Source organism: Stenella coeruleoalba (assembly GCF_951394435.1).
Source record: "Stenella coeruleoalba genome assembly, chromosome: 4".
NCBI classification, from domain to species: domain Eukaryota; kingdom Metazoa; phylum Chordata; class Mammalia; order Artiodactyla; family Delphinidae; genus Stenella; species Stenella coeruleoalba.
In genome coordinates, this window is record NC_137149.1 from 48917934 (window position 1) to 48942629 (window position 24696).

General features: G+C 41.5%; 1 protein-coding gene across 5 annotated transcripts in view; it reads right to left on the reverse strand.

Annotated features, from left to right (window-relative positions):
- ADGRA3 (adhesion G protein-coupled receptor A3) overlaps positions 1-24696 on the reverse strand; it is a 119034-nt gene that overhangs the window by 72133 nt on the left and 22205 nt on the right. For 4 of the 5 annotated variants that reach the window (XM_079920817.1, XM_079920816.1, XM_079920814.1 and 1 more), the window contains exons 2-3: positions 16314-16385; positions 2127-2198 (exon numbers count right to left, since the gene is read on the reverse strand). In XM_079920817.1, coding sequence (XP_079776943.1) covers positions 2127-2198; positions 16314-16385 — 144 coding nt within the window. The remainder of the gene's footprint in view (positions 1-2126; positions 2199-16313; positions 16386-24696) is intronic. The other variant, XM_079920815.1, reaches the window with a different exon arrangement.

Genomic DNA, 24696 nt, shown 5'->3' on the forward strand with positions numbered 1-24696 from the left:
AGCTGTATACCATAAGTTCAATTACAAGTTAGCTGTTTGGAATTAAGAATGAATTTTCTATGGGAAGAACATTATAAATGACAATTACCTCCCTAGGCAAGAACACAAGAGACTACTTAATGTGTAATGCAATGAAAAAATGCTAAGGCAACATCTGGGACAATAATAGTAATTAAGTGCTACTGAACAAGAATTTTATTTATTTTGGATAGCAGTACTTGAAAAATTATTTACTGAAGGATAAAGAACTGGATGGAGAACCTAAGATATTCTACAGTATCCTTGAAACATCCTGATGAACCTGCTTTTTATTAACAGTCAAGTTTCATTCAATCTCTACCTTGACATGGAGATATTGTCAGTATTGATCTCCCTATTACCAGAAAACAGAACACAGTGGTGTGGATCACAGAAGGAGAGAATGAGTGGACTTGTCTGGCCATATGATGCCACACTCCTCCCTCCTTTTGGAAAAACAAGTTGGAAGGAAAAATATTCTAGAAGTTCTCTAACTTCAGCATCAAAATCACTAGGAGGGACTGTGGAAACAAAGGTGGTTTAGCCTCAGCCCCAGAGTTTGATAGGGTAGGTCTAGCACCTACACTCCTGTTCCCCACAGGAGGACTCACATTCCATCCAAGCATGATGTCAGTTTGCCCCAGTAAGAAACAAGAAAATGACTCATTGTTATACATCAAGCTCAGTTAGCTGCTGCCCCTCCACTTCCTAATGACTGTTTCTGGAGATGCACGTAGCCTACTGATGGCCGTGTTCCGTGCCCCTGCCTGTGTCCGTATGGCTGAGTCCTAACAGCTTCAAAGACTCTTAGCAGCTGAACTCCAGCTACTGCTCCATCTCTCTGGAAGTATATTCCAATTCCATATTCAGGTTCTTGGTTGGTATATAACGATTCCACTGAACTGCAAACCTTCCAAGCAGTTCCTGAGTTCCCTTTGTATCTCTAGAGCCTGGCTCACTACTGGGCACACAGGATAGAATCAATGAATTTTTTTGTAACTGAATTGATGCTGATCTCTGTCTTCCCACTTCGATTACATTGCTATACCTGGTTGATACGTTACTTTTACTGAACTCTAAACCCAGCTTGATCCACTGCAACTCTGACGCCACAAATCTCATCACATCAACTCCACAATGAAAAAGTTCTGCCAGTCCCTACTGTCTAACAAATAGATTCGAAATTCTTCAACGTGGCAGGAAAGCATCAAAAGCCTAGTTCCCCCTTGACCAGCTTATCTCCCAACGTTTTTTCCCCCTTTCTACTTGAAGCTCTGGCCAAAGGACATGTTCTTTCACACCTATGTCCACTCTGCTTAGGATGCTCGTTCTGTTATTCTTCAATATGTATTCACCCCTCAGGGGCAAGGTCAAATCTAACAGCTGGCCGCTCTCAAGGCAGGTCATTCCCCTCTAAGGTGGTCCCCCTCCTTTCCCTGGCAGATTACTATCATTATTATTTAGGATGTATTTGCATTATCTATTTGCCCCCAAGAGCCTGTGTGCTCTTCCAGAGAAGTCAGAGCATAAGTAAGTAGCCCTCACTTAATAAATGCATTTAGAAGGAATAAAGGGTGGTGGGACAGTCCACATGGCTTGAGCACAGGGTGACCTCTCAAATATGAGCATGTTCAACTGTGACATGAGCACAGTAAGGGGAGCAGGGGTGTTTAGCTTCAGAAATAATAAAAACTGGTCCTTAGGTTTTGAAATGATAATACATAGAGAAAATATATGGAAAAATGGCAAGATTTTAAATCATTAATAGAAAGGGGCCTCAATTTTTAGGGCATTTACAAGAGACTGTTTAAACGTATTCATAACCTGAAAATCATCTACAGATTACGGCAGCTGGCAAAGCCAACCATCATGATTTCATTACCGTAAGAGGGATGCAACCATCTATCACCAAACAAATCATATTACTGTAAAAATAAACTGCCTTCTAAGCTACTTACATTAAACACTCTGTTTCTCTATCTAGGACCTGGCTAGATGAACTTCTAAAAATTATTAAAAAGCCACTTTTTTATCGTGTTAAAGTTTAAAGTAGGTTAACAGTTACTTATAACGGTTCAAATTCATAAGTCAGCAATTCAAACACTTACAATCGTTTTAGCGATGACAGTCCCCAAAAGGCACCTGGATCTATACTACTAATAAGATTGTTTCGGAGGTCCCTGTTAAAAATAAAATAAAAGTTATTTATATCTTGACACTGTAAGAAATATTTAGGCACACTGCACCTATCTGCTATACAGAAAACAATAACAATAATAATAATGGGAGGAAAATGAAGCCAAAAAGGTTAGGCCAAAGTCATCCCAGCAGTAGAGCCAGAATTCACAATCAAGAAATCTGGTTCTGAAGCCATTTGTTTTGGTCAATATAAGAATAAAGGTATATGTCAAAAAGATATGTGTCCTAATATTATTCCCATTCAAAGTTATGACTAAACTACAATCTTACACATTATTTCTACAATCTCTTCCCTAGTATGCTACATTTCAGTTATCAAAATAAATCAGACTATATTTGTCACAAGCATAATTAAATTTTTTAAACCATTTTCAAAAATATACACTCTAAAATTCATGTCATTTGCTCATTCATATTTTTTCCTCCCCAGGCTTCTATGGTTCTCTATAAAACAACATGTTCATTCACAAAATACAGCTCAAAGCAATGATCCACCAGCTCCCTATACAATGGCATCTGATAGCAGTCACAACTGACAGCAGTCCCCTGCTTATCCATGGGGGATACATTCCAAGACCCCCAGTGGATGCCTCAAACTGAAAATAGTACCAAACCCTACATATACTATGTTTTTTTCCCTATACATACCTATGGTAAAGTTTAATTTATAAATTAGGCACAGTAAGAGATCAACAATTAAATAGAACAATTATAACAATATATTGTAATAAAAGTTATATAAAATTGGTCTCTCTCTCAAAGTATCTTATTATATAAATGTATTGTCTTTTCCATCTTAACTAAGGGTTTAACACACACTGTGGCCATAACTTTTGCCAAGTGAGGTATGACGACAAAACTAGTACAAATTTTCTTCCTTTTTCAAAATTTCACGGGGAGAAGATTCATTCTTACCATGAATCTAATCAACCTCAGCATACAATTCTTTTCCTCTCCTTATTAAAGTCAACAACTTTCACCTTCCACCTAAGGTGCTTCACTTAAAGGAAGCACCTTACAGCTTCTCTTTAGCACATCCAAACTGCCAGCATCAGTATTCTCATGCTTTGGGGACGCTATTAAGTAAACCAAGGGTGACTTGAACACAAGCACTGTGAAACCTCAACAGTGGATCTGATACCCGGGACAGCTACTAAGTGACTCATGGGCAGGATATGCTGGACAAAGGGTTGATTCACATCCTGGGTGGGATGGCGCAAGATTTCATCACGCTACTCGGAAGAGTGTGTAATTTAAAACGTAGGCATTGTTTATTTCTGGAAATTTCTGTTTAATATTCTCTGACTGTGGTTAACCACAGGTAAATGAAACCACGGACAGCAGAGCCTCGGATGGGGTGGGGTGTCTTTTGTATCCCCATTCTTCTCCAGTGCTTGGCTCTTCCATGCCAGCACACTACCACTGGGGGCACCAGTGAGCGTCACAGCCAGATCCCTCCTCCAAGGTGGATGTGGAGCACCCGCTAAGGCGCTGCTGTCCTCTGGGTGCCTGGGCTCTGCTGAGACTCCCCAGTTGCCCCACACAAGTGTCCAGCTAACCTCTGTAGAGAGCTGACCATCAGCCACAGGAGTGCTGAGAAGCAGAACAGTAGCCCACTTCCCACATGCCTGCCAGTGGCTGGCCCACAGTTCAACTCTGCTAGACACCCGAGGTAGGCCCATTCATCAGGACTCACTCATAACCTTGCCCAATGGAGGCCTGAGTGGCCTCTGGTCATCTCTCAGAATGCCTCAGGTCAGACTGTGAACAGAAACTCCAATTTCTCTTCTTCTGGGAGTCTTTCCGGAACAATGGCAACACTGCCTCCTCCGTGTGTGAGCTTCTGACGCCAATCCTCGTAATTATCCATCACTGTCTTCATAATTATTCAGCTTAGGGATACACATGGAGTTGGTGAAACAATACAGAAATGCAGACCAGTGTTGTGTGAAAGGAGAGAAGGTTAGCACTCCCCTTGACAAGGATGGAAGAGGCCTTCGGGCCTGACCACATGCATACGGTTAAGGCATTGCCACCTACTTCGTGGCATCTAACCACTGTTTTTGTCATACAGAGTGAAGTAAGTCAGAAAGAGAAGAACAAATACCGTATGCTAACACATATATACAGAATCTTAAAAAAAAAAAAAAGGTTCTGAAGAACCTAGCGGCAAGACAGGAATAAAGACACAGATGTAGAGAATGGACTTGAGGACACGGGGAGGGGGAAGGGTAAGCCGGGACAAAGTGAGAGAGTGGCATGGACATATATACACTACCAAATGTAAAATAGATAGCTAGTGGGAAGCAGCCACATAGCACAGGGAGATCAGCTAGGTGCTTTGTGACCACCTAGAGGGGTGGGATATGGAGGGTGGGAGGGAGACGCAAGAGGGAGGAGCTATGGGGACATACGTATATGTATAGCTGATTCACTTTGTTATAAAGCAGAAACTAACACACCATTGTAAAGCAATTATACCCCAATAAAGATGTTAAAAAAAAAGAAATGCAGAGCAAAGCGCAATGCAAACCCAGGGTGGCAGGTACCTCCCCGGGTTCTTTAGTCCCTCACTTAAGTTGAGAATTAAAAGGCCTTTCTGAAAGTAGTTCCTGGACCACCGGTGCCGCCTGTTATCACAACACTGAGGTGATGTGTCTCAGGATCTTTTATAATTATTGCCCCATCATGGCCATTCTAGCCTGTGAGAAGCAGCCTAAATTCTCAATAGAAAATCCTCAGTTTGCTTTCTCAAGCATCCAACTTGTCTACTTGTGCTTAAGAAAAGGACACTGAGGAAGGCTGACTGCAGTGAGCACAGATCCACATGTTTCCTCCCAGTAATGAGGGAGGCACATTCAATTTTACTGACACCAGCTAATGAAAACTAACCATTGTATGGCCTGCTTCATAACTTGCTATTTTTTTCCTAATGGCTCATTCTAACTACATCTAACTAATACAGACAAGTTACAGAGTTAGGGCTGGTTTCTGGACAGGTTTCCTGGCAATTTCACAAAAGCATCCTGAGGAAACTGGCCCTCTGGCCCTCACAGTGCTGGTAAGTCACTGCTGTAAACCCAGCATTCTCGATGAGCCATCAACCACGGCTTCCAGCACTATCCATGCTGTTTCATACAGGGTGACAGAGGCTGACCAGAAATTCTCGAGAACTCTCCTCTGGAAGCACAACCACAAACAGTGACTCCTGTGCACGTAAACGTCATACCCACCAGCAAACCCTGTCCTGCCTTTTCCGTGTCTCACTCCCACCCTAACACATCATTCTTCCCTAGCTGGACACAGAATTGCAATTGCACTCCCGATCCTCCAAATCAGAGCCAGGTTCTTCTAAATAAAACTGAACCCTCGGGTACCTTGAAATTCTTTAAATAAAGGAAATGACTATTAAACATAGTATAAAATCTGTGCTCTGGTTATCATTACTAAATTAGCATTTCGACCCAAACTCAGATTTTATGTTCCACAAAGATGGGGCCTTTGGGAGGTGAACAGGTCATGAGAGCAGGGACTTCATGAATGAGGTTAACGCCTTCGTAAAAGAGACCCAGAGAGCTCCCGCATCCCCTTCCGCCAGGTGAGTGAGGCTGCAGCAAAAAGACAGCCAACTAGGAAGTGGGCCCTCACCAGACACCGAATCTGCTGGTGCCCTGATCTTGGACTTCCCAGCCTCCAGGACTGTGAGAAATAAAGTTTTGTTGTCGATAAGCCACCCAGCTTATGGTATCTTATTACAGCAGCCAGAATGAGCTTAGACAGATGATAAGTGGATGAAAAAGTAAACCATGGCTGAGAAACAGAATTACATTACCTGACCTTAATGATAAAAATCTTTTTAGTAAGTAAGAGTTAGCCACAGAATTATTAGGATATTCATAGTCAGACAATGTAGAGACCGCTGCATCTCATTCATAACCACTTACATTTCTCAATAAAGGTAGAGGGTCATGATGCAATTGACCTTCAAATAATTCAGAAAACGTGTACATGTAGGCATGTTCCAATATAAAGGGAAAAACTAATGGCATGTTGTTACTAATTACTGGGTAAGTAAATTTTTGATATGGGAGATTACTATAGGAGATTATTCTTTCAATGTTTCTGTATGTTGAAAATTTTAATTAAAAAGTTGGGAACAAAAATATTTTTAAGTCCCAGGAATTACAACTAATCATCAGGCCCAACTTATTAGTTCCCATCTCCCCTCCCCAACCAACCCCAATCCTACACCTCAAAGAGATAAGATGATTTTAGGAGAAAATTCAATCAATATGTTTTTGACCTATATTACACAAGCAAAAAAGTGCTGCAAAAAGAAATATATAATGTCAGTTCCATTTTTTCAAAACATGTTTCCCTTTTCAGATTTTAAACAGTATCTACAACAGGAAGTGATTTAGATAAAGCAGTACATAAATCTGTGGTCAGTGATGTACTGCATGTGTTTCTACAAAATATCTCTCATGAATAACAGAGGACTATAATATGATTTAAACATAAACTTTTTCTTCAATAATAAAGAATCCTAGACACATTATATAATATTTAATAATAGCCATATTAATCAGGTATTGCCAAAAGATATTTATAGTCAGATTCTTTAACATCTCTCATTACCCTTCACCAACCCACAGCTTCCCTAGTGAACACGAGTCTAACTTTAGGATCTACGGCTAAATCTGAATATGCTGCATCATTAAAATATAAATGAAAAGGCGCACAAGAATTGCTTAAACAAAATTAAAGGAATATCTTAACTGTTGTTAAAAGAGCTAAGTCCTTTAGGAAAGAATGCACGGTGTATCAGATAAGATGCTTTTTAGCTGCAAGTATCAGAAACCTTTACTTCAAAAGGCTTTAACAATAAAACAATAATTCTCACGGGGCTTCCCTGGTGGCGCAGTGGTTGAGGGTCTGCCTGCCGATGCAGGGGACACAGGTTCGTGCCCCGGTCCAGGAAGATCCCACATGCCGCAGAGCGGCTGGGCCCATGAGCCATGGCCACTGAGCCTGCGCGTCCGGAGCCTGTGCTCCGCAACAGGAGAGGCCACAACAGTGAGAGGCCCACGTACCGCCAAAACAATAATAAAATAAAATAATTCTCAGGCATTACAAGAAATCAACAAGTAAAGCAGCTTAAATGGGTGGTTCCATCCATCTCTCAGATCCACCCTTCTCAGAATGTCAAGTTTGCCTCCAGGCTGACCCTTAATCAGGGTGTGACATCCAGGTCCAGAAATCACCTCCAAGCACAGTCATGAAAAAGAATGGACACTCTCCTTGTATCTTCTTAGGAGCCAAGAAATCTTCCTCCAAGCCTCACAGTTAACTACTCTTCATCTCTTATTGGCAATGCCTCTATCAACCCCTAGAGAAAGAGATGCTGTGGTGACCTAGAGCCATCATTTGGTGTGGAACGAAGGCTGGAAAGTCAAACACATTGGCCACTAAGCAATTCTAGAGTCAGGAATTAAGAGTATATAGGGGAGGTGTGTCACTAAATACTGGCAAATATATAACACAACCCAAGAATAACAATAAAAAATGAAGAGGGAGGTGGGAGAGAGGAAGGATAAATGGGTCGATGGATGAATTGATGGACAAGGTTAGAGACTGTAAACCACGTTTGGTTCCCTTGAGCAATGCCTAAGACACAGTAGTCTCAAAGGCTCTCTGTTCAATAAAGGATCCTCACCTTATTTATCTGATCAGCAACAACTGAGGCTTGACCCACACCCCTCTCACTCCTTACACACTATACTTTCTCTGAGGCAATCTCATCACTACCTTGTCTCTAGACTCAAATTTGTATCTCTAGCCCAAACTTACCACTCCTGTGAGTTCCCTATCACATACACAGCTATCTAACTCAACATCTACATCTGGACATCTCACAGCCACCTCAAAAATCAGCATAGCCCAAGTTCAATGCCGTATCAGAAACCCTAATCTGTGCTTTATCGAGCCCCCCAAGTGATTCTGATGCACATCAAGTTGGATAACCACCAATCCAGGCTAGGGCACTGGTCTCTAAACAGAGATTATGGGCTTTAAATTATCTTAGATTTAACACAGCTCCCTACTTCCCCCTTATCCTCACCCCTCATTCCAGCAGCCAGAGCATCTTCTGCTCACCGTGGCTCAGAGTAAAAGCCAAGGTCCTTACAATGACCTACAGGGTCCTCTACAATCTACCCCTCACCCCTCATACCTCTCTGGCCTCACTCAGCTCTCCTTGCTGTTCCTCAAACAAAAGCAGCATGCTTCACAGCACAGCCTTTGCACCTACTATCCCTCTGCCTGTAACGTTCTTTCCCCAGGTGACTCAAGGCTCAATCATTTGTGCTAAGCCCCTGCACTATCACCATGCAAAACTCGCATACACACACAGTGCTGATACACCCAAACTCCACTCCATGTTTTCTTTACTCATAGTACGTCATCCCTCAGTTCCAGAACCCCCACAAATACCAAAACACAGATGCTCAAGTCCTTTGTATAAAACGTCATAGTACAGTGGGTCCTCCATACCCATGGAAGGTGGAACCCTGGGCAGGGTGGGGAGCCGGGCAACTGTACTTATGCTATAAAGCTGCTTGCTATGTTTACTATTCTGTTTCTCCCCACTGCAGCAGAAGCTCCATGAAGACAGGACCTTTGCTGTGTTCACTAATGAACTGCAAGCCTAGGACCGTGTGGGCTATTAATAAATATCTGTTGAGGGCTTCCCTGGTGGCGCAGTGGTTGAGAGTCCACCTGCTGATGCAGGGGACACAGGTTCGTGCCCAGGTCCGGGAAGATCCCACATGCCGCGGTGCGGCTGGGCCCGTGAGCCATGGCCGCTGAGCCTGCGCGTCCGGAGCCTGTGCTCCGCAACAGGAGAGGCCACAACAGTGAGAGGCCCGCGTACCACAAAAGAAAAATAATAATAAAAATAAATAAATAAATATCTGTTGAACAATTTTAAATTAGCTACTCAGAAAAGACTTAATAATGGTTGAGGCAATATTTGTACCAAGCATTGATATTAGGCCAGTTACCCTTTTACTTAACATGATATAATAAATCTACATCAGTTATCCACTGAACGCACTTTTAAAAAAATGCAAATTAATCTTTAAAAAAGGCAGACCATAACCTAGTTTCTAAGATGTCATAAAGATTTAGGTATTATGTCCTAAAAATAAAAACCTCAAACCATAAATTAAAGAAAAACTCAATCCAAATATTCCTACTTAAAAAGAAAAAGAAAAGCACACACACTCTGCTACTTTCTTATAAGGGACAAAAACAAATATTGGGTTGGCCAAAAGGTTCGTTCCGTTTTTCCGTAAGATGGCTCCAGTAGCGCTTAGTTGTCTTTAACTTCATTCGAAACAATTTGTTAGATTGTATTGTGACAGCTGTCATTATCAGCATGCGTTTAAAAAAAAACACTTATTGGGCTTCCCTGGTGGCGCAGTGGTTGAGAGTCCCCCTGCCGATGCAGGGGACGCGGGTTCGTGCCCCGGTCCGGGAAGATCCCACATGCCGCGGCGCGGCTGGGCCCGTGAGTCATGGCCGCTGAGCCTGCGCGTCCGGAGCCTGTGCTCCGTAACGGGAGAGGCCACAACAGTGAGAGGCCCGCGTACCGCAAAAAAAAAAAAAAAAAAAATCAAAATTCGTGAATTTTTGTGTAGCCATTTTAATATTGAAGATGGAAGAGAAAGCAACATTTTCGGCATACTGTTTTATTATTTCAAGAAAGGTAAAAACGCAACTGAAACACAAAAAAAGATTTGTGCAGTGTATGGAGATGGTGCTGTGACTGATCAAACATGTCGAAAGTGGTTTGCAAAGTTTCGTGCTGTAGATTTCTCTCTGGACGTTGCCCCACAGTCAGGTAGACCAGTTGAAGTTGACAGCGATCAAACTGAGACATTAATTGAGAACAGTCAACGTTATACCATGCAGGAGACAGCTGACATACTCAAAATATCCAAATCATGTGTGGAAAATCATTTGCACCAGCCTGGTTATGTTAATCGATTTGATGTTTGGGTTCCACATAAGTTAAGCGAAAAAGACCTTCTTGAGCATATTTCCACATGCGATTCTCTACTTAAATGTAATGAAAACGTTCCATTTTTAAAACCAATGGTGACGGGCAATGAAAAGTGGATATTGTACAATAATGTGGAACGGAAGAGGTCGTGGGGCAAGCGAAATGAACCACCACCAACCACACCAAAGGCCGGTCTTCATCCAAAGAAGGTGATGTTGTGTATATGGTGGGATTGGAAGGGAGTCCTCTATGATGAGCTCCTTCCAGAAAACCAAACAATTAATTCCAACAAGTACTGCTCCCAATTAGGCCAACTGAAAGTAGCACTCGACGAAAAGCATCTGGAATTAGTCAACAGAAAACGCATAATCTTCCATGAGGATAACACAAGACCGCATGTTTCTTTGATGACCAGGCAAAAACTGTTACAGCTTGGCTGGGAAGTTCTGATTCATCCGCCATATTCACCAGACATTGCATCTTTGGATTTCCATTTATTTTGGTCTTTACAAAATTCTCTTAATGGAAAAAATTCCAATTCCCTGGAAGACTGTAAAAGGGACCTTGAACAGTTCTTTGCTCAAAAAGATAAAAAGTTTTGGGAAGATGGAATTATGAAGTTGCCTGAAAAATGGCAGAAAGTAGTGGAACAAAACAGTGAATACACTGTTCAATAAAGTTCTTGGTGAAAATGAAAAATGTGTCTTTTAGTTTTACTTTAAAACCGAAGGAACTTTTTGGCCAACCCAATACGAATGATGGAAAACAAGCACGCTCCCAAATGAAAACCAAACATTTAGAAGAACAAAGTGGTAAGCCTAAAGAAAAAGGATCCATTCTAGACGGAGTCTGTAGGAGTGTGTCCACCTGCACCTGTTTTACTTTGTGGAACACTTAATACATCCAAAAAAAAGAAAACAAACAGAAAATTAATCCTCTTAAGAAGTCCATTCTTCATCCCAAAAGAACTGCCAGGAGAGCTTGCCTTGCAGGTTTACTCGATCTCTGGGGCTTATCTGCTAGCTAGCTCAACCCAGCCAGCCCTGTTATACTACCCTACGTGCCCTACCCCACACTACTAAGCCTATCCCTTATTCTGCATGGCTTGGCTACAGTAATTTTAAGGCCAGAGCTTTAAAGTTTGGGCCCTAGTCTGAATAATTTCTTGACCTATCACTTGCTTTTTACACCACATCCTTTTCTGCCATATTTTTAAGTTGTTTGATTTGTTTGTTCTCATTTTCAGGGGTCTCTAACTAGCCAAAGCAGCTGCAAACATTTGGCTGCCTATGTCTCTCAGGCAGAATTCTCCCAGGCAGCGTGTCAGTGCAAGTGGCTTTATTCGGGAAGGGACCTCAGCACACACTAACAGGAAAGTGGGGAAGTGAGCCCAGAAAGAGAAGAGAACCAATAACGGGGGCATTGTTGAGGCGATCTCTGCTGTGCTCAACTGATACTCAGGCCCCTGGGCACCTGTGGAAGGCAGCCTAGAACACACTCAGGGTCGTTCCTCTTGGAGTGGTTACCCACCATCTGCTTTCAGTCACTGTTTGAGGGTTGCTGAGGCAGGGGTGGGAGAGTGGGGCAGCTTTCATTCCAGCAATGGAGCAAAGAAAGCTCTCAGGTTTTGCATTTGGAAGACTTAGGGAGAGACACTGAAGGGCGAGTGTTGAAGGAATAAAGTCCGCTACAGTGTTTTCAGGTGATTTTGAAAATTTTGAAAATTATACAAACATGAAGTCAATTATACAAACATGAAGTCATTTATTTGGCTAGCTATGTCTTAAGTTGGATTCCCCCAAAGCAGCTCAGGACACTTTTAAAGCACTTCCTGGCAAAACAGCAGGCTGCTGTAGAAAGAACTCTCTCTCTCTCTCTGCTAACAAACCCCAGTGGCTATTCTGCTGCTCCCCTGGGAAACTCTAACAGAGGGTCCTAGCCCATATGCCTCAACGGCCACACGACCAGTTCTCCTGCTCTACATCATGCTGGATCCTGCGAAACTGGGATTTTGCTTCCCCAGGAAAGAAGCCTCAGATGCCCCTTGCCCTTGGATCCAGAACCTTATATTGGTTTCATGTGATCTTTTTCCCACCCTCCCCTCATCCCAGGTAGGGACGGGGAGGCGAGCAAAGACAGAGCCCTTTCCTGGGGACCCACCAACATGTAAGCTCTTTCTATACTCCCTCTAACTCTCCAGTTAGCCCAGGGAAGGTGTATTGAGGTGAAGAGGAATTTTCTTTCTTTCCTCCTTTTTTTTTTAAATCTGTTTCAAACCTGATTTTTACATTTAGGGTAGGACTTCAGGAACTCACTGGTCAAAAACTGAGTACTTTTTTCTGTTTTGTCATCACTTCTCCTGAGGTAGAGTAATTAGGAAACAGGCAGGGAAAATACACATCTGTTAATCTATCAAAATGCTACATCATTGTCACAGGCTGAACTGTGTCCCCCCAACTGTCTTATATTTAAGTCATAACCTCCAGTATCTCAAAATGTGACTGTATCTGGAGACAGGGTCTTTAAAGAGGTAATTAAGTTAAAATGAGGTCACACAGGTGGGCCTTAATCCAATAGGACTGGTGTCCTTACAAGAAGGGGAGATGAGGACACAGACACACACACAGGGAAGACTTCGTGAAGACACCAGAGGAAAACAGATGGCAACTTATAAGCCAAGGAGAGAAGCCTGGAACAGATCCTTCTCTCATGGCCCTTAGAAAATAACAACTCTGCCAGGGCCTTGATCTTGAACTTCCAGCCCCCAGAACTGTGAGGAAACAAATGTTTGTTATTTAAGCCACCCAGTCTGGGGTACTTGTTACGGCAGCCCTAGCAAACCAGTACAGTGATTACACTCACAGAGATTGTTTTGGGCTCTATTTCAGACACAAAGTCCTAAAGTCTCCGCAGTCCTGGAAGAGAAGCCACCTAGATACACTATTGATTGTGTAAGAGCCAGAAGCAAACTGGAGTCCACGAGAAGCATCTTACAGGGATGAAAATCACAGAAGGGTACAAGAGATAGTCTTTGGGTTCAGTCGCAGGATGAGGACAGCAGTGCAAAGGCACAGAGCAGGTTAGAAAGCTAGGTAACCAGGCAGAGAGGGAAAATGAGAAGCATTATGGAAACAGCAGAAAGTACGAATGAAGAGATTGTTCAAGGAGTTGGTATGGAAAGTACTAAACTTAGAGAGTCTTTAAAATTAGCAAACCAAATCAGAAAGCAGCAACATGGTAGAAACTATAAATACGAAAGATGGTGCTGTGCCCTAGGGGAAGGAAAGCCCCCAGTCCTCTCCCACACCTTCCTCTCCGAGGCCCCTGCACCAACACCCTACTTCCAAGCCCAGGTGGAATAATGGGGCAGCGCTAGGGAAGGTCTAGAAGCCGGCAACCAGCCTTGGGTAGTGAACTCCCACAGAAGGGTCAAGCAACTGGCTAAGGGCTCTCTTTGGTCTACCTTGTGCTCTGGAAATCAAGTGAAACAAAGGCCAGGGTCATTTCCACGAGAGGCCGCAGGGCCCTTTGCAGCCTCTGGTCCCAGGAGGAACGTGGAGGAGGAAGGAGCAACACCCGGCTCGTGCCCACAGAGGAAGGCCCTGTTGGTGGGGTGCTTCCTCTGGGACGCTTGCCCCTCTCCTTCCTTCTCGGGGCCAAGTCTTCCAAGACTGCAGTCGGAGCCTAGCTCTACCATCCCTGTCCCCTTCTGTCTCAAGTGGGCGGCTCTCCTGCAAAGACAGTGTGAGAAGCAGCCATCCCCCCAGGCATGCGCGACCCTCCTCCGTGGCAGTGGTTAAGGCCAAGGTTCAGGCCTAGGCTTGGAAGTGTACATAGAGAATGCCAAGCATAGGGCATGCTTAGGTAAAGATGATCCCGGACAGAGGAAGCCCAGTCCCAGAGTCATCACTGGGATTTCAGGCTGAAGCCCCCAACAATATGACAGTCTTTCAAAGTCCCCCAGTGTGTGTGTGTATATATACATACACATATATGTACATGTATATATGTACATATATACATGCATACCTGTACACGTGTGTGTGTTTCTCTCTGGCCCTATATAAGAGAGATGGTGTTCTGGGATTCTGGTATAAACAGCCCCCTGGCTGAAAACAATAGCAACATTTTAATATCATCTAATATGTTGCTGGCAACCTAATGTTTCTAACATGTACAGGGATTTATTTTCAACAAATGGCTAAAAATAAGGCCAAAGACAAAGGAAATTAAAAAGTAAATGTAACAAGGACGGTCATTCACACCATAGCACAGAACTGTAGCTATGCTGTCCACACTTCGGATGTACATGAACCACCACAGCAATCCTGGTGCCAAAAGTAACTTGTGTTTCTAAACACAACAGACACCACTTAACACCTAGGAGTGCCTGTCATCCTTCCTTGGAAAGGGCAAACCGCACTGACCGTGCCATCATTCTGAGCACCTACTCAAGGCCTGACAATGTGCTACATGCTAAGGGTATCTGTCAGGCACAATGACTCTTCTTGCAAGGAACAGAAAACCAAACAGGAACAGGCTGCCTCATTCAACTCTAACAGTCCAGAGGGAGTCATACTTCGGCGAGGTCCCGCCAGCTCCCCTACGCTCACCCTGATGGGCCTACCCCACACTCCTCAGTGTGTCGGCTCCGGCCCAAAGCCCGCAGCACGGTGGCTTCTGTACCAGAAGTACAAGCATCTTTTCTGATGAAAGTGAGGAAATTCCTCTCCCCAAAGCCCCGAGCAAATCTCAACTCAGTTAAATTGGGTCAAATGCCCATTCCTGAACCAGTGACCGTGGAATGTGTGTGGACTCTCCTATCAAGATAAGGCCTAGAAATGAGATGCAGCCAGCATCCTCTGAAGCACATGGACTACGTGGAACAGAACAGGAGGGCTTGAATGGAAACAGAAAAAAAAGAAAATGTGAGAATTAAGCACTGCTGTGCCGAGATCATTTTACAGGTGTGTGTGTACACACATGTATATACATACGCATGTTTATATGTATACATATGCACACGAGTGCACTGCTATATATGTAAATGCACACACACACACACACACACACACACACACACACATATAAAGCCTAATTTAAAGATGTTTGATCTTAATGAAAAGGACAGACCTACATAAAACGATGAAGAACTCTGGATGTTACATGCTTAAATAACACATCTATGATCAAAGCAATAAAGTCCTGTGGGATTCAATTGTGGCAGAAGACACTAAGTAAAACAGTCAAGGAAAGGCACACAGAAGGAGAAAAAGTGAAGCAAAGAGAACTAAGAAAATGAGGAAAGTCTGTTATCCAACAGAAATGGAGATGCTCACTGTGACCGGCTCCCTGATGTATCGGAAACGTTATCCTAAGTGTATGAGTAAGATGCGAATTTGAAACTTGATCCTAGAATAGCATTCAGCACACAAGCAATTCAATATCCATTTTTAATCCATTAAAAACTCACCAAGGCAAAAACTAAGTGCTACTTGGCACACATCTTATCAGAAGCAAAACTAGACCTCATCATTAAACAAAACAGAATTATCACATTCAAAGATGGCTGAATAAGACAGTCAAAGTTTATCCGAAAGTACTTCTCCTGGATGTGTTTTTTTTTTTTGATTCTACCGGACTATCTTATAAGGCATAAACATTATGACAGAATTTCAAAATAGCATTGAGGCTTTAAAACCCACTATCATGCATGGCCTGTTTTGTAAATAAAGTCACATCCACGTTGATTCGTGTATGCATTCTCAAGATACTGGCATAACTGGGTCACTGTGACAGAGACCATATGGCCCACAAAGCCTAAATTATTTAATATCTGGCCCTTTACAGCAAGTTTGCGCTTCTGTGCTTTAATGAATTGTTTTTTAAAATGCAATTCTGAGATGTTTTATGATAAAATATTGGGAAAACTCAATTTTTATTTTGAAAAGTTGAGAGTTTAGTAACAGACTTACCATGAAAGTGCAGTGAATAAAATACCAATAAGAGATGATAATAAAAGAATACTCACAATCTTTCAAGGAGACTTAACCCAGAAAATGAGCCATTCTTCAGCTCGGATATTTTATTGTTACTCAGAATCCTAAAAATGACAAAAAAAAAAAAAAAAAAAAAAGGTAAGTTGCCTAATATATGTACACCATCAATATCAAAGTAATTTAGCTTGTTAGGTTTCAATCTAAATATCAGGAATTCTAAGAAGTCATTTATTACCCAAAGAATTTTTGAGATGCCTGACCAAAAAAAGGAGCTTCTTTCTCTGAGAAACGACCCAAAATAGCTAACTTGCACATCTTGTCACATCTTGAATTGTTCCTGTCACACTGAACCAAAAACTTTGAAATAAAAAGGGAGAGAAGCCAACACAAAATAGCTCTTAAGTTCAGAATAAAAATAAAGAATGCCACGTACATTTACATAATTAATCAACTTACATAAGTTGAATACTTAAAAACTGGAAACAGAAAAATGCAGAACAAGTGCTCTACAAAATACTGACTTTAAAAGAAATACAGTATCTTCTAGATACCATTTCAATAATGCTGAATATTACTTGTAACTTAACCATATGCAAATCTGTATTGTGTGAAAATATGCTTTTTGCACACACGCACAGACACAGGTAGCTATATTACAATACTAAATCTCATGTATTAGGACGATGCTCTTAAAAAAAATGAACTGGAAACAAAAAAAAGATTTAAAAGAAGTCCTAGTTGGCAGGACTTGTCTAAGAGCAGACAATGTGTACATGACCTTGCTTCCTCTCAAGGCTTTGCAACTACGCTCCTTTTGCAGCTTGGATGCCAACACAGTAAGTCCCCTACGTACGAACCTTCAAGTTGTGAACTTTCAAAGATGCGCCCATGTGTTGCACAAGTGGTTGCGCTTTTAATGAAGACCTGATGGAATTGGAGGCCCAGAGAAAGGACTAAGAGAGACAAGAGGAAGAAGAAGTAACTGAAGAGATTTACGACACAGGAAATGGCATGGAGATTTTCTTTACTTCAGGAGACACTGCTAGTTTTTGAGGCACAGGACCCGATCATAGAACGGTACACGAAGGTTGCAGCAGCCATTCAGAATGCAATCCAGTGCTACCATGTCATCTATGAAGAGAAAAAAAGACCTACTATCCAGACAGCACTGGATCGTTTTTTCAAGAAGGTAGATAGAATTGAATCCAGCAAGGAACCAGAACCTGTGCTGTCAACGTCAGGCGTGAGTGAAACAGCAGCTTGCCCTCCATCTCCTATCGCTGACGATCCTTCAGCTCTACCATCTCCCACCTCCTCTCCCTCCTCCAGTCAGTAACTCTTCTTGCCTGTTCACTAGATGCCAGCCCTGTATGCCGGCTGTTGTACTGTACTACTGTACTTTTCAAGGTGCTGTACTGTACGATTAAAAATGTTTTATTTTTTGTGTTTGTTTTTTATGTATTATTTATGTGAAAAGTATTATAAATCTATTACAGTATAGTACTGTAGAGCCAGTTGTGTTAGTTGGGTACCTAGGCTAACTCTGTTGGACTTAAGGACAAACTGGACTTACCAACGCACTCTAGGAATGGAACTCGTTCGTATGTACGGAATTCCCATACAGGAGAAAGTGCAAAAGCTACCTTATTTGGGGGAATGATACCCAGATAAGGTAAATGAAAAAACCAAGGCATAGAAAAGTTAAATTAATGGCCCAAGATCACACTAGCGGAGGCAGAGGCAGATGTGAACCCCGGCACGCTCCACTCCAAACCCCACATTCTTCAATATACACCAACGTTGGTCAAGAGCCACTCTTACCGGCATTTTAGCAGAAAATTCTCCATCCCACACAGTGTTGCAACTTCAGGGGCACCCTCACACTGCGTACAGGCTGAGTGCTGCCCCCCACCTGGGACGGTGCAACACTGTATAAACAAATGTTAACAGAGAACACCCCTGGGTCACAAGATTTCAGGTATTCATTTTCATTTTGTCTACTCTCATCTTTCTTTTTAAAAAAAATCCACTATGTGTATGAAAACAAGCAAAATCAGCCATGTGACTGATTTTCTTTGGCTTTAAGTGGAATTTTTTTTTTAATCCCGCTAATGCAGGTTAACATTTCACAGCATTTTGGTGAGATGATGAGGGGCTTCTAAAGTCAAGCATACTTGTGCTTGAAGGCCAGCTCTATCACTTTCAAATTACACTAGTCTTGGGCAAGTCACTACATTTCTCTGTAACAGAATTCCTCATTCATGAATGGGAAGAACAGTATCTACCTCATATAACTCTAGAAGGAAAGCAGAAAACGCCTAATATACTCAGTGAGTATTAAGTTTAAGGTTCTATCTCCTTGGTTCTAAGACACATATCTTCCTTCATTTTAATGTTTCTGAAATCAAGATGTATCTGGCAATCAAAGTACATTACTATGTAGTATTTTCTCTCTCCAAGCTGTTACTAAAGCAAGGATGGTGATCAAAAACATGCCGGGTTGGGGGGAAGGGGGGAGGGATAAATTGGGAGATTGGGATTGACATATACACACTACTATATATAAAATAGATAACTAATAAGGACCTACTATACAACACAGGTAACTCTACCCAATACTCTGTAACGGCCTATATGGGCAAAGAATCTAAAAAAGAGTGGATATATGTATATGTATAACTGATTCACTTTGTTGTACACCTGAAGCTAACACAACATTATAAATCAACTATGCTCCAATAAATTTTTTTTAAATGCAAATGAAAAATGATTCGTATCCTCAAGGAATTTACACTTAGCAAAAAAGAAATAAACATCATAATCACATTCAGAAATGCAAGCTGGAATGTGAACTCTACATACTCAATCAGCAAAGACAGAATTTAGGTGCCAATATAAAGCTTAATATTCCATTCTTACACCTTCGGGCAATTTTCACATTAAAAAGACCAATAGCATGAACTGCAAGATTTTGTTCATTTTAACTAAGCATATGTAATCTTAAAATAAAAATTCAAAATCAAAAAAAGCCAATTAGGGCTTCCCTGGTGGCGCAGTGGTTGAGAGTCCGCCTGCCGATGCAGGGGACACGGGTTCGTGCCCCGGTCCGGGAAGATCCCACATGCCGCGGAGCGGGTAGGCCCGTGAGCCATGGCCGCTGAGCCTGCGCATCCGGAGCCTGTGCTCCGCAACAGGAGAGGCTGCAACAGTGAGAAGCCCGCGTACAGCAAAAAAAAAAACAAACAAACAAAAAGCCAATTAAAACACCATTTTCTCTAATCAAAATTACAAAAGGTTATTTCAAGTAAGGTGGTAGGCACGGGCAAAAGCAAACTTGGACTTGGACATGGCCACAAGGTAACTGGAACAGTCTTTCTCCAGCTGCCTAGCAGTCCACACCCAAGAGCCACCAGCCTTGCTTTCCTAAATAGGCACTGATCCTAAGCTAACAAGTTACCAAATCTGACAAAAAATATATTCAATGACCTTATTCAGACATGATTTATAACAGACAAAAACTGGAAACTACCGAAGAGTTCAGTTTGTGTAAGAGGAGTAGTTAAATGATGGTACACCAAACAACAAAATGTTATACATCCATTAAAAAATGATGCTTTTAAAGGAAAGTTAATAAAAAGGAAATTGTTTACAATCAGTTAAAAAGCAGAAAACAAAACTGATATCATTGATTGAAAAGATGCAGAGACAAAAAAAAGACTTGGAAGAAATACATCATAATGATCACTATCTTAGTGATGAGGTTTCTACTTCTCTTTTATTCTTTATAATCCTGCAGTATCCTTTGAAATATCTAGAATAACTCTTATTTTTAAAATATACTTTCTGATGATAAACCTAAGAATCTTAATTACCAAATACAGCTTGAAATTGACTTAATTTTGAGTATAATTATATCTTAGAAATAAACACTGAAGTAAGGAATACTTTATTTGTGCTTTGAGATTTAAGACTCGCATTTCTTATTTACATTCCAAAAAGATTTATGGGGCTTCCCTGGTGGCGCAGTGGTTGAGAGTCCACCTGCTGATGCAGGGGACACGGGTTTGTGCCCCGGTCCGGGAAGATCCCACATGCCACGGAGCGGCTAGGCCCGTGAGCCATGGCCGCTGAGCCTGCGCATCCGGAGCCTGTGCTCCGCAACGGGAGAGGCCACAACAGTGAGGGGCCCACATACCGCAAAAAAAAAAAAAAAAAAAAGATTTATGTAGTGACTATTTGCAACTTAAAAGGCAGTAGTGCAAAGAACAATAGTGTTGATATCTAGAGCGCAAAGTTTTAATTGAGACCTCACAAGTAATAAATGATTCCATCTGTGACAAGTCACTTCACTTTTCTAGGTAGACTTCATCAATTTTAAGACAGAAAAGATTAGACCAGAATGATCACCAAGCTCCTTCCAGCTTCTTTTAATTTTCTATAATTATTCATGTTGTAATGAGCAAAGCTGTCGAACTTGATGGTGACTGAGAATTTACAACCAATAAACCAAAAGTAAGGAAAACAACACAATCTACCAAGCTCAGTGCCATTGCTATCCTGTTTCTGAATGAAGAATGAAACCCACATATAGAAGTAGCTTGGGAAAAACTGCCAGGGTGGTAACTGAATTATACTCACTTAGATTCGGTATTGCTTCAGCAAAAGGACTGTCATTTGCTCAGTCATAAAGGCTTTAGCAGAATTAATGATAGATTTTATTGAGAGTAAAAGGGAAGACATTTCATCACACTTAAAAAGTTATAACTGTAACCTTAAAGATAGTTTCAATATATTCAGTCTACATATTACTTGATGTGTTAAAGGATCTTGTGCAAGAAAACAGGATCGGTGTGAATAAATCTACTCTTCAGACAGCTTTTACACTCAATTTTGAGACGGAGGGACTGTGGAACTAGCAAATGCATAATATCACGTAACACATAAACCTAAAACCTATTCATACTCAATATGTTTGCTGACATCTTTGAAATTTCAAACTTTCTAGGAGGTAACTAAATGAAAAATATAAAACTTGACCAGAGTTATAAAGCTTATTATAGATACCCATTTCTGTTCTATACTAATGATGTTATCACCACATTATCTATAGACAACACCTCTTGAATTTAAATACAAGAACAGTTTGTTGTCCATTGCTACCATTTAACACAGGAACAAGTTAGTTCAGTATATCATGTATGCTGAAACATGAAAAAAGGAGTAAGACTTAAATGCAGACATGTTTTTTTAAAAAATCAAAACTTTATGGAGCAGAAAGAAATAAAAATTAAGCATTACAATTTCTCAGTTGCATGCTATTCCAGCTCCCAGAATGGAATGCTGTTCACAGGATCCACACCCTGTATGGCAGAAGACACAGAATAATTTTCCTTTTGAGAGGAAATGAAAATATATTTCAAGAGCATTAAATATTCAGAGTAAACGTTAGGAATATAATTCTTAAAGGCAATATGATTTCCTGAAGGAAAAAAAAACAGATAACTAATCAAATAGGGTCATCAGAGTGGGTTGAATGGTGTTCCTCAAAAAGATACATCCCTCCAGAACCTGTAAATGTGACCTTAATTAGGAAAAGGCTGTTTGCAATGGAAGTTAAGGGTTTGAGATTGTCAAGAGATGAGATTGTCCTGGATTAGGGTGGGCCCTAAAGCCAATGACAAGTGTCCCAGAAGAGAAGGGAAGAGGACACAGAGGGTCATGTGAAAACAAGGGCAGTCTCAGAAAGAGAGGGAAAAAAAAAAGAAAATGGAAGGCAGGTAGATTTACAAGCATAATAACCAAAGATTTTCCAGAACTAAGGAAAGGCGCAAATGGGACTATGTTTTTAAATGTAGTATATTTTAAAAACTTCTTTTTTGGGACTTCCCTGGTGGTCCAATGGTAAAGAATCCGCCTTCCAATGCAGGGGACGCGGGTTCGATCCCTGGTTGGGGAACTAAGCTCCTACATGCCGCAGGGCAACTAAGCCCACGCGCCACAACTAGAGAGAGAAAACCCACACACCACAACTAAAGAGAAGCCTGCGCACCACAACGAAAGATCCCACATGCCGCAACTAAGACACAACACAGCCAAAAAATAATAAAGTATTTAAAAAATGACCATTAAAAAAACCTCCTTTTTGACATTTTTAATGTTACAATATAAACAATATTTACATCTACTATCAAAGACAAAGGACTAATTCCCCAAATATATAAAGCGCTCTTTAAAAAAACAAATTCTCAATAGAAAATCTAGCAAAGGCCATGAAAAGATAGTTCAATAAAACTAAACACTAATGGGGCTTCCCTGGTGGTGCAGTGGTTGAGAGTCCGCCTGCCGATGCAGGGGACACAGGTTCGTGCCCCGGTCCGGGAAGATCCCACATGCCACGGAGTGGCTGGGCCCGTGGGCCATGGCCGCTGAGCCTGCACGTCCGGAGCCTGTGCTCCACAATGGGAGAGGCCACAACAGTGAGAGGCCCGCGTACCGCAAAAAAAAAAAGTAAACACTAATGGATCATAATCATATGAAGGGATATACAACCTCAATCACAAGAGAAATGTAAATTACTAAAATAAGACAGCATAAATCACTTATCCAAATAGGGAAAGATGTGATAACACATTTTATATTCGGAGAGAAACAGCCACTCATATTTTGCTATAAATCAGTAAAATCACTATGGAGGGCAAAAACACAAATGCATATATAATATTTGATTCATTTATTCCTTCTGGAAATTTACCCTAAAGACATACTTACACATGTGCAAAATACAGTACATATGTTATATATCAGTTATATATTTAGATAACAAAATTATTCATTGCACTATAAAAGCTAATTACTGGATATTTAAGTTGGTCCCAGGAATATGGGATTGGATTAAGTTATCCATTAAATGGATACCATGCAGAATGTGAGGCTGGGAAGCTCTTTAGATATTCAATATAGAAAGACCAGAGACATACTGAAGACTGAGGGCATACATTTACATATTAAAAGTTACCATCCCTTGACATTTCTGATTTGCTAAAATAATAATACAAATGGATTCTGTACCAGATTTATCATGTAGAATAACACCTGTTACCGCTACATCTTGATCAAGAACAAGAAAAAGAGGCAATATGGCCTCTTTTTGTCCTCCAAAAGGACAAACAGAACTTTGTTTTTTAGATTCTATATATATATATACATATATATACATGCATGTGTGTGTTAGCATACGGTATTTACTTGTTTTTCTCTTTCTGACTTACTTCACTCTGTATGACAGACTCTAGGTCCATCCACTTCACTACAAATAATTCAATTTCGTTTCTTTTTATGGCTGAGTAATATTCCATTGTATATATGTGCCACATCTTCTTTATCATTCATCTGTCGATGGACACTGAGGTTGCTTCCATGTCCTAGCTATTGTAAATAGAGCTGCAATGAACACTGTGGTACATGACTCATTGAATTATGGTTTTCTCAGGGTGTATGCCCAGTAGTGGGATTGCTGGGTCATATGGTAGTTCTATTTTTAGTTTTTTAAGAAACCTCCATACTGTTCTCCATAGTGGCTGTATCAATTTACATTCCCACCAACAGTGCAAGAGGGTTCCCTTTTCTCCACACCCTCTCCAGCATTTATTGTTTGTAGATTTTTTGATGATGGCCATTCTGACTGGTGTGAGGTGATACCTCACTGTAGTTTTGATTTGCATTTCTCTAATGATTAGCGATGTTGAGCATCCTTTCTTCTTTGTGTGGATACACACTCATTCACTCCTCACAAGAACACTACGAAACCGATACTATTCTTTTTTTCTAAAACAGTAACAACAAAAATTTGCAAGTTAGGCAACTTGCCCAGGTTCATATTCAGACCAAGTAGCAAACTGAAGATTCAAACAGTGCCTGATAGGTAAGTGGCTTGTGGGGCTAGGGAGGTACACTACTCAGATCTCCCTTCCAGAGAGACCCTGCACAGGAGAGCAGGCAGCTGACCACTTCCGGCTGCAACTGTCCAGAGAATCTGCCTCAGTTTCCAAGCAGAGGCCACCCACTTTGCAGGCAATGCCAGCCCAGGACTGAGCACAGCAGTGATAAGTAGGTTCTCTGTTCCTGGACAGTACAGACTCCCCAGCAGTCCTGCTCTGCACCAGAGTTCCCTGCTGTGCTGGCCAAGACTTTCCCATAGCTGCATGGTAGTCTGCTCCACCCAACTGTCCTTCCTTCCCCCTCTCCTTTCACAGGGGCTAGCCCTGCATCTCAATCCAGAGGTGTTCCATACCCACTTCTGCTTCATCTCCCTTTTTTCCCATAGTTATTTCCCCGTGTAAACATCTTATTCTTCTAACCCCACTCTGGCATGCACCTCCCAGAGGATCCAACTGATAAGATGCCCACAATATCTGT